The following is a 16,468-nucleotide window of genomic DNA, read 5'->3' on the forward strand; positions in this document are numbered from 1 at the left end:
GCGCTGAGGCCAGGGTGGCGGGCGCAGGGGCCACATAAACCCAACTGAGCGAAAACCATCTCGTAGGAAGAGCCACTTTAGAGGTGACCCAGCTTCTTAGACAACCCAATAGATAACATCGGAGGAAAATTCTGTTCCAGAAAATAAAGGGTCAGAGAGCGCCAGGCGAGACTCCCCTGAGGCAGAGCCTGCCGAGGCCCTTCTTGCTTAGGTCAAGGTCACGGGGTGTTTGGGTCAAGGTGGCGCCCGGTGACAGTGATCTCCCGCGCCAGCCTCTACTCACATCCTCCCTGCCTCCCTGCCCACTTGCTTTGACTCACTCCTGCTTCTCTCTTTCCTAACTGTCCTTCGTCTTTCCAGATGCAGGACGCTATGGGCTACGAGTTACCCTGGGTGTATTTTGTCAGTCTGGTCATCTTTGGATCCTTTTTCGTTCTAAATCTGGTTCTTGGTGTGTTGAGCGGGTAAGCTGACCGTTTCTGTGTCCTCTTTACGGCGCAGCTGAGCAAGGCCCCAGGTCCCGCTGTATCCGTCACCAGGCCCAGGAGAAACAGAAAACGTCTCCGTTGAGCCAGGATGCTGGCCGTCAGCTGGGCGGGCCGTTTGGCCTCTGATGACCTAGAGGCCCCGGTCCCGGTGCTGCCCGGTCGGCGCCGGGCCCGGGGTGGGCAGGGCCGTGCTCGGCTGCTCTGGGAGCTGTACTAACTGTGATTCCGTTCTTCCAGGTCAATGATGCCGTGGGAAGGGACTGGCCCTGGATCTATTTTGTTACACTAATCATCATAGGGTCATTTTTTGTACTTAACTTGGTTCTCGGTGTCCTTAGCGGGTAAGCAGGACCAAACAAAAAGGTCTTGATTTTTCCATTTATTTCACTTACTCTTTCTGCTTTTCCTGGCTTTATTCTTTTTCTGACTCTGATGAACCTGGGACGTGGGGCCACCCCAGGAGCCTTGAAGTGAATGTCCTTGGCCTGGCTGGGCAGAGATCAGAGGCACAAGGCCGAGCCCACTGGTTTGGGCTGCAGTGAGAGGTACCCAAGCCCACCTGTCACCTGCCACCCGTGCACCCCTGGCTGTCCAGGAGGGCAGGATGCTTCTTCAGGAACCCCAGAGCAGCTGAGCCCCTTGGGTGGGAAGTGCTGGGCAGAGGAACTGGAGGAAGATTCGTGGGCCGTGGGCTTCTGGCCCGCGTGGCAGCCTCGCAGATGGGTACCTGCCCTATCTCTCCAGCCACAGTCCAGGGCAGGCTGGCGGTGAAGACGCAGGTCCCCTTTACCCAGTGTTGACTGGACCAGGGTACCAGGAGTTTGAGCTAAAATGCAAGTAAACAAAACAGACTGAAATGCTCATTCCCTTTGGCGCTCATCACAGACTGGGCCGTCCATCTCTGTATCCCTTCTCTGAAAGGAAGGGCGCTCAGCTGTTTGAAGCCATCGATCACTGGAGCACAGAGGAGATAGAATCCACTTTCTTTTAACTTTGTCTGCTTGGCTCCAAGTGCAAGGCCCGCCTAATTTCAGCCTTTGCTCGGATGAAGTTAAAACGTGGCTGAGGCAGCCCGTGGCTGGGGCCCGAGGAGCCCTGGGCGGCCACCTCTGCACCTCGGGCCCCCTGGACGCCTCTTCGGCCCACTCTCTTCTTCCCGAGCCCTCACCAGCCATGCAAGGCCATCGCCTGAAGGCTCCCAGGGACACTTTCTGCCTTCGCCACGTGGGGAGGGGCAGCTGCTTCACAGCCTTTCTTCCGTCTCTGCGGACGTGATGCTGGGGAGAGTCGGGCGAGGGAGGAAGCTTTCCCACCCCCGCCTGCCGCGGGGAAGCTTTCCCACCCCCGCCTGCCGCAGCCCAAGGCCTCGCAGGAGCGTCGGGGTCAGTCCTGGGAGTGGCGGAGGGACAGAGTCCACCTCTGTCCTCACCCCTCCCCACGGGGGTGCTGTCGGGGGCTACGTCACCCCGGGCCTTTGCCGCGAGCGGCTGCACAGGGACTGGCGCCTTCCGTCAGGGTGACAGTGACACGCAGGCCGGCAGACGCCCCGGTCAGCTGCCTGGAGGGTGGAAGGGTTTCCAGTTTTGTGTCCGACACAAGAAAATGCCCTGTTTATAAGGAGTCGTCAGGAAGAGCGTTGAAAAGTCAACCTCATCACCCACTCAAGGCAGAAATTTGGAGCTCCAGGCAGAAGGCTTTTAAGTGTCACTCACCCATCTGACAAAACGGAGATCGTAAGCCCGACTCCTCGGTCGCTGGGATGGTAGAGTGAGGTGCCTTCCGTCGAGTCAGCACACAGCCGTGCTGTCCTCACTGGGATCGCTGCTTACTCGAAGGCTGTCAGAGCTGAGATTACTGAACAGGGTCGTCACAGGTTAGACCTGCTCCACGCTCTGCTTCCAGACACGAGGGGAGGGAGCCTGAGACGCCGTGTGGCTTGTACGGGGTCCCCTCACTGGTCACTGTCAGCACGAGACACAGCCCAGCACCATCTTCCTGCCACTGCCCCACAAACGAACGTTGAACAAGCTGGACCTGTAACACGCCAGGGCTCTGAACCTTGAAAACAGTGGTTCCCCGTTCTCCCTGCAGAGACAAGGAGCGAGTCTGAGCAGTGAAGCCCCCCCAGCGGTCTGAGGTGGAGGCTGAGGCCTCGACCACGAAGGCCCCCTCGAGCAGAGGCTCTGCCTGGTCATCCTCGGCTCCCCCGGCGGGTCCAGGTGGGGGTGGATGGCGGCAGCGCTGGGGGCGGGCAGAGTGATCTTGAAGGGCCGGTCTTGGTTCAAGTGACAGCAGGTGTGTGGAGCCTGCGGGATTCCAGAAACCCCGTCTAGTCAGGGCCCGTGAGCCCAGCCCTTGCCCGGGGTCCCCGGGCCCCTCCTCACACCCGCTCCTGCCCCGTTCCTCCCCACGTTGCTGGGGAACATCTCCCAAGGCTCCTCCGGCCCCGGGCGCCCTCTGCCCAGCGTGAGCAGCTCCCCTTCCCGGCCTGTCCAGAGGGCTGGCCACGCGGTGAGAAGGCCCAGAGCCAGGCTGCCGTCGGCTGAGCACACGTGGTGCTCGCCGTGTCTCGAGAAGTCCGGACAGCAGTGCGGTCGTTACCCTGGAGCACAGCCGTATGCCTACTCACCCGGCGGCCGGCCTTCCAGAAGCATTCGGAAACTTCTCAGCGCTCACGGAAGGCCCGTCTCAGGGTGGTGTCAGTGGTCAGCAGCTCGACGGCAGGCCCCGGGCTCCGCGCCTTCGGTGGATGCGCTCCTTTGCCGCCCACGACAGCCCCGCACGCTGGGGCCACGCGGATGTCACCTGCACAGAGGAGAAGAGTGAAGGTTACGTGCGGGAACTACCCCAGCTCTCACCGGTGCGGCCTGGAGGCTCCGAGGTTCAACCCACGCAATGTGGACCCATGGCCTCTGTCCCCGTCCCCCAGGCTCCACCGTCCCCAAGCCCATTGGCCTGGTTAATCCTGTGTCCTCAGATGACAGCCAAGACCTGGGAGGAGATGGGCGGGAACCGCAGTAAGGACAGGGGGACCAGCCCAGGGGTCCCAGAGGAAGCTGGGGAGCCCCAGCCCTGAAGGCTGCGGACAGGTCCTGAGCTGGGGGCCAGCGGCCCTGCAGACATAACAGCCCTCGAGGGAGAACAGAGCTCCCCCAGCAGCACTGCAGTCTTGGAGCACTTGGAGCTGGGGGCCGACGCCCTGCGTCCGCCAGGTAAGGGTATTATCATCGTTTCAGAGCCCAGCACGGGAACTGTCCTCATGAACTGCACCCTGCTGTCACCGAGGAAGGGCTCAGGTGCGCTTGGGGTCGTCTGCCCAGGAAAGCAGGGAGAGCGACACTTGCAGAGTGTCCATTTTAGTGTCCATTTAAAAGCCTCCATTTTAAAGGCGGAATTCGGAGATTTTGGTCATCAGAGGGACGGCCGTCCTTCGTCTGGAAACACATTCCTGCTGAGCCTGGAGGCGTCCGTGCAAATGTGCAGCTCGTGGATTTTTTCCGAACGCTTCCACGGTCATCATCTCTTGATCCTCACATGTCATAGGAATGATATTAGTCAGATAAGAACCAGACTGTATGACCTTCCCCTCCAGAGATCTCAGCCTCTAGCCATGAGAATTACAGTGACGGCAGCCACAGGATTCTGGAAGCTGAACTAGAAGGTGCCATTGGGTGAAAGTCCCTGGACCCTCAACCCTGGTTACTGTTTGGTTTTAAGTGGTTGCAAACACAGAAGACGTGTGTCTTCAGGTGACAAGGGGCCCGGGACCTCTTAGAGGGTGGGCGCCCAGCTCTTGTCCCCCCGGGGAGATGGGGCAGAGGGCCTGAGGATGGGCATTTTACAACCTGAAAGCACCCCTGACCACGGGCCACAGCTAAGACGCTACATCCAGGTCCCGAGGAAGCAGAAGTGCCCGGGCACACTGCCTCGTGGCTGGAGCAGGGGAGACGCGCGTGATTCCTGGAAGCCTCGTTCCACGGAGTGCCCACCAGCCCTGGCTTCGGGAACACTGGCCTCTGCCCTCAGGGGATGTGGGGTTAAGTTCCTGCGAGGCTCTGGACACAGCGCTGCCATCAGTACACAAGCTGTCGTGTGTGTGCATCTGTGTGAAGTCGCCTCGTTCAAGGCACCGTGTTGATCTGTTCGCACCGAGCTCTCAACCCACAGCCCATAACTCAGGCCTGGATTCCGCTTGTCAGACACACGGACTTGCCCCGTGAGGCACCTCCCAGTCCTCGTGCCCTTAGGGTCACAGACTGCACGGCAGCTCCATGCTCGGGGGACGTTTTAATCAGAAAAATCACCATCGGAAAGCACAAAATGCGGAAATGGGCTGTAAAAAGGCTCTTATTCACAGTATGAGCTGCACCACCAAGGAGGCGAGCGGCCGCTCGTCCAACCTCAGCCGGGAACGTGACCCCAGGTCCCGCCTTTCTGCGCATCCGCGGCGACCGCGAGGGCTCGCGGTGTGGATGGCGTGACGAGAAGTCCTAGCGGGAAGGCGGGTCTGCAGACACGGAGTCCGCGGGTGATGAGGACCAGCCGCACCGGTCACCGCGGGGCCTGGAGCCCGGCCGCTGCGTCGACGGACCCTTCGCGCAGCTGCCCCCTGCGAGCTGTGCAAGTGCGCGCCCGGCCCGGGCTCTCCGCCGCGCTTGTCCTGTCGGCCGTTGCGTGCACAGGACGTGCTCCCGCCTTCGCGCAGACCCGCCGCGACTGACCGGGCAGCCGGCTCCAGCCCCTGGGCCCAGGCCGCGTGGGACATCCAGCGAGGAGACGAAGAGAGCGGGGCGCTGCCGCCCTCCACGTCCCTGCTGCGTGGAGCCCGGAGAGGGAGCCCCTCACCTCCTCCCGGCCCGGGCCAGGCTGTGCCCATACTCCGCGGGTTCCTGGCTCTGCTGCCTCTCGGAGCCCCTCGCACCCCAGGAAACCTCATTTCCTCTTCTCCCGGATGTCTGTCTGTTCCTAGAAGTCGTGGGCCTCGGTTCTGCAGGGCAGATGCTGTGACGCATGGCTGGGCCAGCTTTCCCGGCTCTGGCCTGATCCCAGCTCCAGGAGAAGCACGGCCTCTTAGCTCTTTAGTCACCCTTCCACCCAAACCGCTGCACGAGGCATGGAGCTCTCAAGTGTGTGGAGGCGGAAGGGCAGTTGGGGGGGCGCCTGGAGCTGCAGTCTGGGGGCTGCAGGGGGGCCCCGCTGCATGAAGTGACTCTCCGGGTGGCGAACCGCAGCCCCGGGAGGAGTGGCGGGTGCGGAGAGCGGGGGACTCTCTCCGGGCCCATCCGCCATGGAGGCAAGGCCTCCATCCACACTGTCAGCTGTCAGTGCAGCCCCTTTGCCCTGGGAAGGAGGGGACGGTGCCGCCAGCTGCCAAGAAGCCCAAGAAAGAGCAAGTTCGGTCCGATTCGAACTGGAGTCAATCAAAGTGAAGAAGAACGTTCCATCCCAACCAGAGCGTCGTCAAAGCAGCAAAGAGAACTCGTAGCTCGGGAGCCACGGCTCCTGGTGAAAACGTCCCCCAGACCCCTCCCGGCCCAACCCTCACCATAACGGGTGGCGGCTGAGGTCTGCTCCTGCCGCGGCTGCGATGAATGCAGATCCTGGACGGCGGGCGCAGGGGCTCCGGGGCTGAGCCTTCCTGCCCCATGGCTTGTCGGTGTGTCCTTCCTTCCACGGGGCCTCCCATGGAGTGCATGGAATCCCTTCCAGGTGGACTCTGCGGCCTCCCGCCCTGAACTAGGCGTCAACTGCTGAGGGAAGGAGGAGTCACGTCTCTAGGAAGAAACCAAGAATCCCCCCAACACACACACACACACACACACACACACACACACACACACACACACACACACACACACACACACACCCCAGGAGCCCCATTTCCCAGAGACCGGAGGTCAGAGGCAGGCTGCTCCTATCTGTTTCGGAAGAAAAGGCACAGACTTGCTTTGAGAGTGAGAACCAGCCTCCCTGACTCCCCTCTTGGCTGCCAGGTCCCTCCTGGCTCAGAAAGTGAATTCAAGGTCAGAGAGAAAATAAGGACAGAATCATAGAAAATAGGAAAGAAACAGACACTCTCCAAAATTTTTCAATAAGCTCTTCTTCCAGCAAATCCCGGCTTAATTTTAGTTTCTACTCATCATTGCTCTAGACTGAACGCCTCATTTAACTTTTATATCATCTTGATTTTATGTATTTTTCCATTCTGATTAGATTTCCTTTTTAACCCGAAGGGCACCCCCCCAGGACATTTTCCTGTGTCTGGAATCCTCTTCTGTCTCCCTCCATGTGGGAAAGGACATTCTCTAGATTAGAAACCCCTCCAGGCTTGCTGAACGGGGCAGAACGAACCCTAGAAATGAGAACGGGGGGGTGAGGAGGTGAGGTCTCCTGGGCCTGACATCAGTGGTGTCCTGGTAAACATTAACGACTGGCTCTTTGTGGGGAGAAGCCCTGGTTTGTAGCGTTTGACGATGTCCGCAGTGTACGTATCCCCCCGTGGCCGATTTTGAGCCACCGAGGAGGCACCAGGGTTGGCAGAGCCAGTGCGGGGGCTGGGCTTCAGCTTGACCCCAGGCCCTCGTCTCCCGGGGCTATGGCGGGGGTCCCGCCGGGTTACTGCTCGGAAGGCCTTTCCAGGTCATTGGAGAACGTTTGTCACGAAGAGGCAGAGCTTGCCATCATGGCCCAGGAAGAAGGGCAGTGGATTTGGTCCACCCCACAGTCGTGTCCCGAGTCAGGCAGCGCCCCGCCCCAGTGACTCCGTCCTCTTTCGTGAGAGCAGATCAGACCCGGGGCAGGGGGAGCGGTCTGTGCAGCGCAGGTGCGGCCGGAGGCTTCCCATGCGAAGCAATTAATGCTTTGTTCTTCTTGTCCCTCCGCCCTCTCGCCAGAGAGTTTTCCAAAGAGAGGGAGAAGGCCAAGGCCCGGGGCGACTTCCAGAAGCTGCGGGAGAAGCAGCAGCTGGAAGAGGACCTGAAGGGCTACCTGGACTGGATCACGCAGGCGGAGGACATCGACCCCGAGAACGAGGACGAGGGCTTGGACGAGGAGAAACCCCGAAACAGTGAGCGGCCTCCCCGACTGGGGCTGGGGTCTGGGCGAGGCGGGGGGCTTCCCCCCGTCCTGACGGTGCGGCCCCTGTAGCCATCTTCTCTGCTCTCAGAAATCAGTGCCACGTGTGGAACAAAGCCTGATATAGTCGTCCTAGAGCCTCTGGTCCCGGGACGGGGGAAACTGCTCAGTCGGGCTCTTGGTTTTAAATCCGACATCCTCCTCCCAGCTCCGGCTCCCTGGGCCGGGGCAGGAGTCCTGCTCCAGGCTTGTTCAGACGGGACCATTTCCCCCACCACCACCGGAAAGCAGGCTCCCCCCCTCCCCTTCCAAGGACCACTGCGCTTTCTCAGGGAAAAGAGCCCAAGGTTTCTCTCGAGGAGGCTAGATTCAAAGATCTGGGAAGGTGCTGAATGGGAAGGTTGGGGAAACCCGGAGGAAACTGGCAGAATAGCTTTAGGTCTTAGAAACCGACCCCAGCCCCTCTCTTCTCCTCCCGCGGGCCCCCTTCCCGGGGTTGCGCACATCTGAATCGGGACGTTTCTGACCAAGGAACCAAGCAGGTTAAATAGCCGACATGCTTGCTCAGCGGGGCCAGTCAGATAAGCGGGGGAAGCTAGAAAGGCTCCCAGGCCCAGAGGGAGGAGAGAGACCCGCTGAGGCTCCGGGGGCTGACGGGGGAGCAGGGTGTCCATCGCTGTGTCCTGACAGAGGCCAGGAGGGCGCAGGACGCGTGTGTGCATGTGTATCCCGACGCGCGTGCGGATACGGTGGCCTTGGGCGTGGGTGTAGATTCTGCCGGTTGTGTTCATGCCCCCTGGCCGGGTTCTGCGTGTCCCTGCTCGTTGGTACCTGAGCTCTAAGTGGGAATCTAGGAGGGGGAGCAGGTGGAGAGAGAAGGAAGACAACTTGGGTGTGAGCAGAGAGCAGGCCCGCCTCCGTCGTTTCAGAGACGGATTGAATACAGCCTTCCACGACTTGCTTTCCAATAACTCTGCTCAAGGAATGAACACAAAATTAAAACACACACACAGCCAGGGACTGGTAACGAGGAGGCCTTCACGGTCTGCTAAGGGGTTTTTGCACGTTGGACGACAAGGCCTTAGACGGATTAGAACAGTGAGCGGCGATGCTGAGAATCTTCCTGGAAAGACGCCGGCAGCGTCCATTCCGCTGCTGACGGATCGTGGATGCGGGATGGTCCGTGGCAGCCAGCCGTGTGTGAATAGTGAGCTAGCCTGGGAGCCTCGTCGACACCTGCTGCGAAGCACAGGAGCGGGCTGTGGGCTCCGGTCTGCACCCTGGCCACGGTGGAGCCCAGCTCACCACGGATGGTAGGAGCGTGTCTCTTACACGGTCGTAGAAACTTGTGTGTCCACTGCCCGCGCAGCACTCGGTGGCCGTCCACAGAGACACTGTTATCCTGCTCTTTTCTGAGGACAGGTGTGCTGCTTCCCTGTCCTACCCTGATGGAGAATTCTTTGCTGCTGGAGCGGATCGAGTGGACGAGGCCCATCTACCCCCTCTTTCTGCCCGAGCTCTGGGAAGAGCACAGTGTACCGCCTGCCCCAGTGGACAGAGTCTCTGCCAGGGTTCTCACGAGCCCTTATGTGGATGAAGTCTGGCGTCCCTCCCCTGCGCTCATCCCTGGTGGCTGGAGGAGCCTGGGGTCTGCTTCTCACCCTCAGCCTTGGCCTCAGAGGACGGAACGGAGCCTGCCGCCTTCCGTCGTGGAAATGGTGGTGGGCCGGTTCTAGGGGGAGGGGGCCAGGGACTGGGCATCTAAGAAAACAAGACAGAGGATAAAATAGAGGCACGTGAGGAACTGAATGAGAGACGCTTGGGTATGGAGCCAGGAGGCCTGTCCAGAGGCCGGGGCAGCAGGGAAGTCCGGTCAAGAGCAGAGTGGGGCTTCCCTGGTGGTGCAGTGGTTGGGGGTCCGCCTGCCGATGCAGGGGACGCGGGTGCGTGCCCCGGTCCGGGAAGATCCCACATGCCGCGGAGCGGCTGGGCCCGTGAGCCATGGCCGCTGAGCCTGCGCGTCCGGAGCCTGTGCTCCGCAACGGGAGAGGCCACAACAGTGAGAGGCCCGCGTACCGCAAAAAAAACAAAAAAAAGAAGAGCAGAGTGGACGAGACGGGCTTGTTAAGGGACTGGCCACTTAATAGATCCACAGAAAAGGTAGGCCCGCGGCTCAGAAACTATATTCTGATCTTCAGAACTTTGTAGTTTGCCCTTTGAAACAAATACAAGAGAAGAAATGCTGCTACTAATGGTACGCGTTTCTATCAAAGTAGTGTCTTTGCCTTTGAAATTGCTAAAAGATTACAATACAGCGTATTTGCCAGTTCTCTTCAGCTCAAAAGTTAAGTCGTCTTTTGAGAAAAGAGGGAAAAGGGTATTATCACTCTTGGCCAATGGCTCTGGACACTCGTGCTTGTGCCCCAGGCAGGAGCCCCGCCGGCACTTAGGGCATGCCAGCTGCCGGGCGCCGGTGGCGCAGGGTGGCCCCAGTGCGGACGCGGCTCCGTGACGCGTGGCGCGTCATTGCGCGGCAGCTGAGCTCGCCCGCGGGAGCCCAGTTACCCATGTTTCGAGCAAGAGCTACAGATGCCACTGTGGCCGTGGAAAGAACAGGGCTCGGGAAGGCAGCAGAGAGAGGGCATCGTTTGAGGTGTTTCTCTAAGTAATTAGAGTCAGTGAGTTGGCCGGCAAATTACATAAAAAATACGTTAAAGTACACTCAGTTCGTTCATCCTTCTACCCACCCATCCACCCATCAAGCAATTAAAGGTCTGCTCTGTGTCTGGCGCTGTTTCTGGCCCTGAGGATACAGCGATGCACAAAGTCCTCAAAAATCCCTGCCCTCGTGGAACGGGAATTTCTTCTCTTCTTTCTTTCTCCTCCTCAAGATGAAAGAATGCATGGATTAAGGATCTGTGCATATGGGAATCTCTCTCTCGTGTCGTTAAGACCATTTCAGTGCAGCCCCAGTCCTCGAAGACAGACATTTGTGCAGATGAACCTGGAAAAGACAGACCATGGAACCAAAACACTTGATTATAAGCAGGTTAAGTATTTATCCAGCGTATTCAGCTCTGTTCGCAGGAGCCCCTCTGCGATCACCGTTCACCAGCAGAGCTGCGTGGCCGCCGCCGCCCTGCGGCGTCTGGGGTTGCATGTTACTGATGCATGGAGATTTGAGGGCCTCCGAGGGCAGCAGGTTGCCCACGGAAGGGTCCTGTGGGGCTCAAGAGCGGTGATCTGAACATCACTGGTCTACACGGTATACGTGTCAAGGGCACGTGCATCATTATTTGAGCTTTTTTTTTTTTACAATTTAATCAGTTTTCCTTGGACTTACTCATGGGCATGGCTGCCACACGCCCTGAGTCCTGAGACAGCGTCCCACCAGCACCCGGTCAGACGGCGTGAGAAAGACACTAGCAACGGCTTTTTTCCCGACTCCCTTCTTACTTTGGACCCAAAGTTATCGTGTTGGAGGCCACCCTAACCCCACACCCTGCGGGACAGCAGATGCCTCGGCTGCCCCGCGCATCACCTCTAGCTCGTCCTAATCAAACCCTAAAACGTCAGTGCTGGAAACCGCCACAGAGATCAGGTGGGGACAGCTCGCCTGGGCTGGCGATGAGGGCCGTCGGGGCTCAGAGGCAGCGCAGAGACCAGCGGCCCGGGGGCCCTGCAGTGCGGCTGTTTCATGGGTTCTTCTGGGCTGCTGGGAACAACTCCCCTGGGCGGGTCCCAGACACCCATGTTGTATGCAGACCCTCACTCGGGAATCGGGTCAGAACAGGACCCCGGTGGGGGTGGTATCTCCACAGACAGCCCGTCCGCCGTGCAGCAGTCTGGCTGTTCTGCTGTCGGGCCCATGACTTTGTAGACGCCAGTGTCCCAGCCTGGGTGCAGTGGAGGGGCCCCCGAGGGCCACGTCGAGCATACGGTGAGAAGCAGGTGTCCCTTCCCAGCCTAGGCAAGCCGTCCTACGCTTCTTAAAGCAAAACCAGCTCTGGGGGAGCTTGCCAGCAGGCTGTAGAGACCACAGCCATCTTCCTTGGATGGTGGAGTAGCTTCTGGAAGGAAGGAGGGTGTGAAAGCCACACAGTAAAAGGGAAAGCTGGCAGCCAGTGGAGCAAGGGCGAGACCTTCTCATTCACGCGCTCTCCTCGAGGGTGTCGTTCTTCCACAGCCGGTGTGGAGCTGCTCTTTGGATCCCGAGGTTGGACAGTGGGCGGGGGTCGGCGTCTGCGGGCTCTCCTGGGCTAGAGCGCCAGGGCGGACAGGACGGGGGCGCGAGAGGGGACAGGACAGGGACGGTCTCGTTTCGTCCTCCCCGGGATTATCTCCCGTGGGCACTGACGCCCCCTTTGTAGACGGGGAGCTGGGCTCAGAGAAGGTAACGTGTCACGTCCCACAGCTTGTACGCTGCCCCCGACCTCGGGGATGTGGGCCTGAGGCCAGCGCCGCCCGGACCCCTCCTCAGCCCCGCCCTTGGTGGTGCAGGGACCCCCCTGCCTCTCCGGCCAGAAGCGTCTGGAAGAGGTCCCTCTAACGCCTCCGTCGTAGCATCTGTAACACCCTCGGTCTAACGCGCAGAGTGGGGTGGACGGAGGGAAGGAGGGCTGGGCGGGGGGTGGAAAATCTGATCTTAAACATTACCCTGAAGGGCCCTGAGTATGATTTTAAAAGCAGGGAGAGATGAGCTTTATGATCGTAAGGACTGTGTTTGGAGCGTGAAAGGGAGTCATGGCAACATCTTGCTCAGGCAGAAGGTTCACTGAGGTCAGAAGCCGCCCGCCCGGAGTGGTCTAAGGGCAGCTGTGCTTGGAAAAGGGGCACATCAGTGGCACCGCCCGTCGGAGCTTCCTTCGGTTCGGGACTCCTTGAACTTGGTCGGAGGAGGGTGTTGGTCAGCCGGGAGGCTGCCGGGAGGGGTGCTCCGGGGCAGCGACCAGCCCTTGTCCTGCCCTGGCGTGTGCACCTGGAGGAATGTGATGTAATCACCTTCAGTGCTGCGGGGTCATGTGGCTGCAGGGTCACCTCGGCGGAACCTCTGACGGTCCCAGGATCCGGGCACGGTGGGCGGGGGGGGTCCTCCAACCAGCAACAGCCTCACCATGGGGGCTCATGTCACCTCCCTGAGGCCACCAAACCCACTGGCAAATGGATCCGCCCACTCAGCCCGCCCAGGTAGCCCCCAGTAAAGCGCTGCTGTGATTTTCTTGTAAAGCTTTGCAAACAGATGGACACACCTGGGGGCTGAAGGTAGCTCCGTGGAGGCGCTGAGGGGTGAATCGGCCTGCATTTCCCTCCGAGCCACCCCCTGATGGCCGGGGCTCATACCGAAGCAGCCTCAGCTCCGCCCCCGCCCCCCCTTCCACGTAGACCCTGGGAGAGAAAAGCCCCGTTGCACCAGCACACGGTTTCTGCCAGAGGCTGTCCGTGGAGGAGAGGGTGGCAGCTCCCGCCTCTGTCGCCTGCTGGCGTGGGGAGTTGTCACCTGGGGGCGGAGGGGGATGAGCCGGGGCTGGGGTGCGGCCATGCCAGTCAGGTGGGCTAAGAGCTGTAGTAAGAAAGTCCCAGCCGCTTGGTAAGGCGAAGGGCGCTTCCTGCTCCTGGTTCCATGTGGGTCGAGTTGGCAGGAGGGAAGTTCACCTCCCCCCGGCCTCAGAGGTTCTGCGGATCCCCTGCATCTGGGCAGGAGAGGAGGGAGGCAGAGGGCGCTTGGAGGGCCCCGGGGAGGATGTAAAGGCCAGGCCTGGGAGAGTGGGCATCGCCTGCCACTGGCCAGAACAGTTTACAGCCCCCATAGCTTCCGGGGTGGGGGGCGGGGGGAACGGACACAGTCTGAGTGACCAGGGGCGGCCGGGGGAGGGAGCGTGGTGGACACGCCGCCACGTCTCTGCTGCCCACAGATTGACAGCGGCTCTCGAGGCCAAAGGGATGAGGAAGCAGCTGCAGATGTAAAGAGCAGAACAAGTAAGAGGGGGGAAGGGAGGGGGGAGGACTTCAGTCTCGGGTTTTGGGGTGAAACCGAAGGTCAATCCGGAAGCGGGGCTGAGACTGGTCCCAGACGGCCTCAGGCGTGGACTTTCTCCTGTGGGTTCAGCAGAGCCACCACAGGGATCTGAGCAGGGGGACAAGTTCACCGTGGGAAGGTCACCCAGCTCCTTTTGTGAACAGCTGGTTGGGGCTCGGGGGGCTGGAAGCAGGGGGACCCAGGGGTTCCAGGGGCTGACACAGCCTGAAGTGGGAGTCACGGCGGGAAAGATGGCCCTCCGCTGATGGCCGGCGTCCACAGGAAGGGACCGGGGCCGGCAGGGCCCAGGAGCCTTGGGGATGCACAGCTCGGGCTGTTCTTGACCTAGGGATGCAGCAGAGCCCGCCCCCAAGGGACCCCCGGGAGCTGGTTTGTCGCGTCTGCTTGGCTGTGGGAGCCCTTTGCCCCGCGCTGTCTCTATCCGTGACTACCCTGAAAGGTGCCCTGGGTAGCATCCCAGTGGCTCCCCCTCGTGTGATCTCTGCCCTTACGACTCAGTGGCTGATGGAAGAGTAAGAGTTGAGTAACAGCCCCAAACACAGGGCTGTGAGGGCTCCGTCCTTCTGGGTCACTTCATCAGATGGACGTGCCTGGGCCTCTGTGGCAGCTACAGTGCTGCCAGGAGAGCTGAGCGCGTCCGCGGAGCAGGAAGGACCGTCGCCTTGAGCAGCGATCGCACCTGCTGAGCGCGTCCGCGGAGCAGGAAGGACCGTCGCCTTGAGCAGCGATCGCACCTGCTGAGCGCGTCCGCGGAGCAGGAAGGACCGTCGCCTTGAGCAGCGATCGCACCTGCTGAGCGCGTCCGCGGAGCAGGAAGGACCGTCGCCTTGAGCAGCGATCGCACCTGCTGAGCGCGTCCGCGGAGCAGGAAGGACCGTCGCCTTGAGCAGCGATCGCACCTGCTGTGCGCTTCCGCGGAGCAGCAAGGACCGTCGCCTTGAGCAGCGATCACACCTGCTGTGACCCTGGGCTGGTGGCACTCTGTGTTTGGGCCTCGTGGTTCGAGGGGCAGGGCTGGGGCCGCGTCCGGAGCAGCAGAGCCCTGCCCTCGGGGAGCTGCCCCGAGGAGGGCGGTACCGCAGGGGGGGGATGGACTCTCACACAGGAGGCGAGTGACAGAGTGAGGCTGGGCAGAGGCAGTGGGGAGGAGGACCACTGGCAGCGGGGCCACGTTAGGTGTTGCTTCTGCCCTCACGGGGCTGCTGTGACACATCTCCACAGACGGGGGCTTAGACAACAGACATCGGCTTCCACGGCTCTGCAGGCCTGACGTCCGCGATTGGGGCCCAGCATGGCCATGTTCTTGGGAGGTCCTCTGCTCACGGATGGCCCGCTTCCTCCATGGACGCTTGCCTAGTGCTCTGGCCTCTTCTTCTAAGGCACAAATCCCACTCAGAAGGGCTCCACCCTCATACCCTAATCGCCTCCCGAAGGCCCCACCTCCAAATACCATCACACTGGGATTAGGGTTTCAACTCATGAATTTGGGGGGACACACACGTTCAGTCCATCGCAATGATCTTTCTGTACCCCTGTGGGAGACCCCGGATTCCTGCTGTAGCCAAGTGCACGGCTCCATCAGGATCAGAAACCACAGAATCCGGCCGCCGTGGGGACACGCGTGGCCCCCTGTGAGTGCGGGGACATGGGGGTGGGCGCTGGGTGTCATAGGTCTGCTTCCTGCAAACCTGGCTCATTTCTGAAGACAGACAAGGGGAGGTTTTCCTCTTGTTCACAGTGCTTACAGATCCACTTCCTCCAAACAGACACGTAGGTTTCAACACTGTCTCAGGACAGATCACACAACGCGCTCAGAGGTAGCCCAGCTGGAACCTGGCAGGCCTTCCCAGAACACAGCAAGCAGTTTTGCTCGTGTCCAGACCCCCCGAATTTAAGCCTGTACTTGGACTTCACTGCAAAGACCGTAGACTTCCTTCCTCCTACCCCTGGCTTGGATCCACACCGGGTTGACAGTCAGCACACCCCTCCTCAAGGAGAGGATGAGCAAGAAGACTGTGTTTGCCCTTAAGACCCTGTTCTCAGCATGCGGTCCCCGAGTGGACAGTGTCCTGTAGAGGTCGTCGAGGAAGGCGGGTGTCAGAATGTCCTGTTCCCAGTGACGTCCCGATAGTAGGCTAGGACAAGGAAGAAAGCCGTTTACTCAGCTTCATGAAAATATACATTGTTTGCAATTTAGACTTAATTCATACGAGTTCATCAGATTGTCCAGACTTACCCCCTGCAAAGAGGTCTGCAGGGGAAACTCACTAGACAGAGCTGTGAGAAAGGTTTATCCTCTCCAAAAATACACATTTGAATTTCGATAAGGTTCTTCAGTGTTAGGCTTTTTTTTTTTTTTTTTTACAAAAAAATAAGGATATTAAGATATTTTTAAATGTCTGGACAGAGGAGCTTTTGATGGTTCCTAAATACATGTTCTGAAAATGACTTGCCCAGCACAGTGCTGGTTTTGACTAACAGACCCCAAGTCCTGTTCGGAGGGCTTCAGAATGTGTCTGACACAGGCGCACGAGCCCTCCGAGACCAGAGGTCAAGAGAAAACAAAAATACGGGCCACGAGCTATTACAGAACCATTACAGCTGCCCTGGAGCTTGTCTGTGCCTCTGCTCCTGGGGTGAGATAATAGACCTGTTCTCAACAACCTGCTGTTGAGGTGAAAAGCCCTAATTAAATGCCTGACAGGTTGGCCTGAAGGTGAAAAGCCTTTGTTTACCTTCCCTATTCCAAGCTTCAAATCAGCCGGCCCAACCCTTACATCTCATTTCAGTGACTCATGAGATAGGATAATGGTATCCAGTATCAGGCTAGTCACTATGCTCACAAAATTCTCTGAAAATAGCACATGTA

General features: G+C 59.6%; 1 protein-coding gene across 1 annotated transcript in view; it reads left to right on the forward strand.

Annotated features, from left to right (window-relative positions):
- The window catches only part of CACNA1C (calcium voltage-gated channel subunit alpha1 C), a 459,786-nt gene that overhangs the window by 320,630 nt on the left and 122,688 nt on the right, over nucleotides 1-16,468 (forward strand). Inside the window, exons 8-9 of the mRNA XM_060164442.1 lie at nucleotides 726-829; nucleotides 7,382-7,554. Of these exons, the coding sequence (XP_060020425.1) occupies nucleotides 726-829; nucleotides 7,382-7,554 (277 nt within the window). The remainder of the gene's footprint in view (nucleotides 1-725; nucleotides 830-7,381; nucleotides 7,555-16,468) is intronic.

The sequence above is a fragment of the Lagenorhynchus albirostris genome, chromosome 11 (genome assembly GCF_949774975.1).
Source record: "Lagenorhynchus albirostris chromosome 11, mLagAlb1.1, whole genome shotgun sequence".
NCBI classification, from domain to species: domain Eukaryota; kingdom Metazoa; phylum Chordata; class Mammalia; order Artiodactyla; family Delphinidae; genus Lagenorhynchus; species Lagenorhynchus albirostris.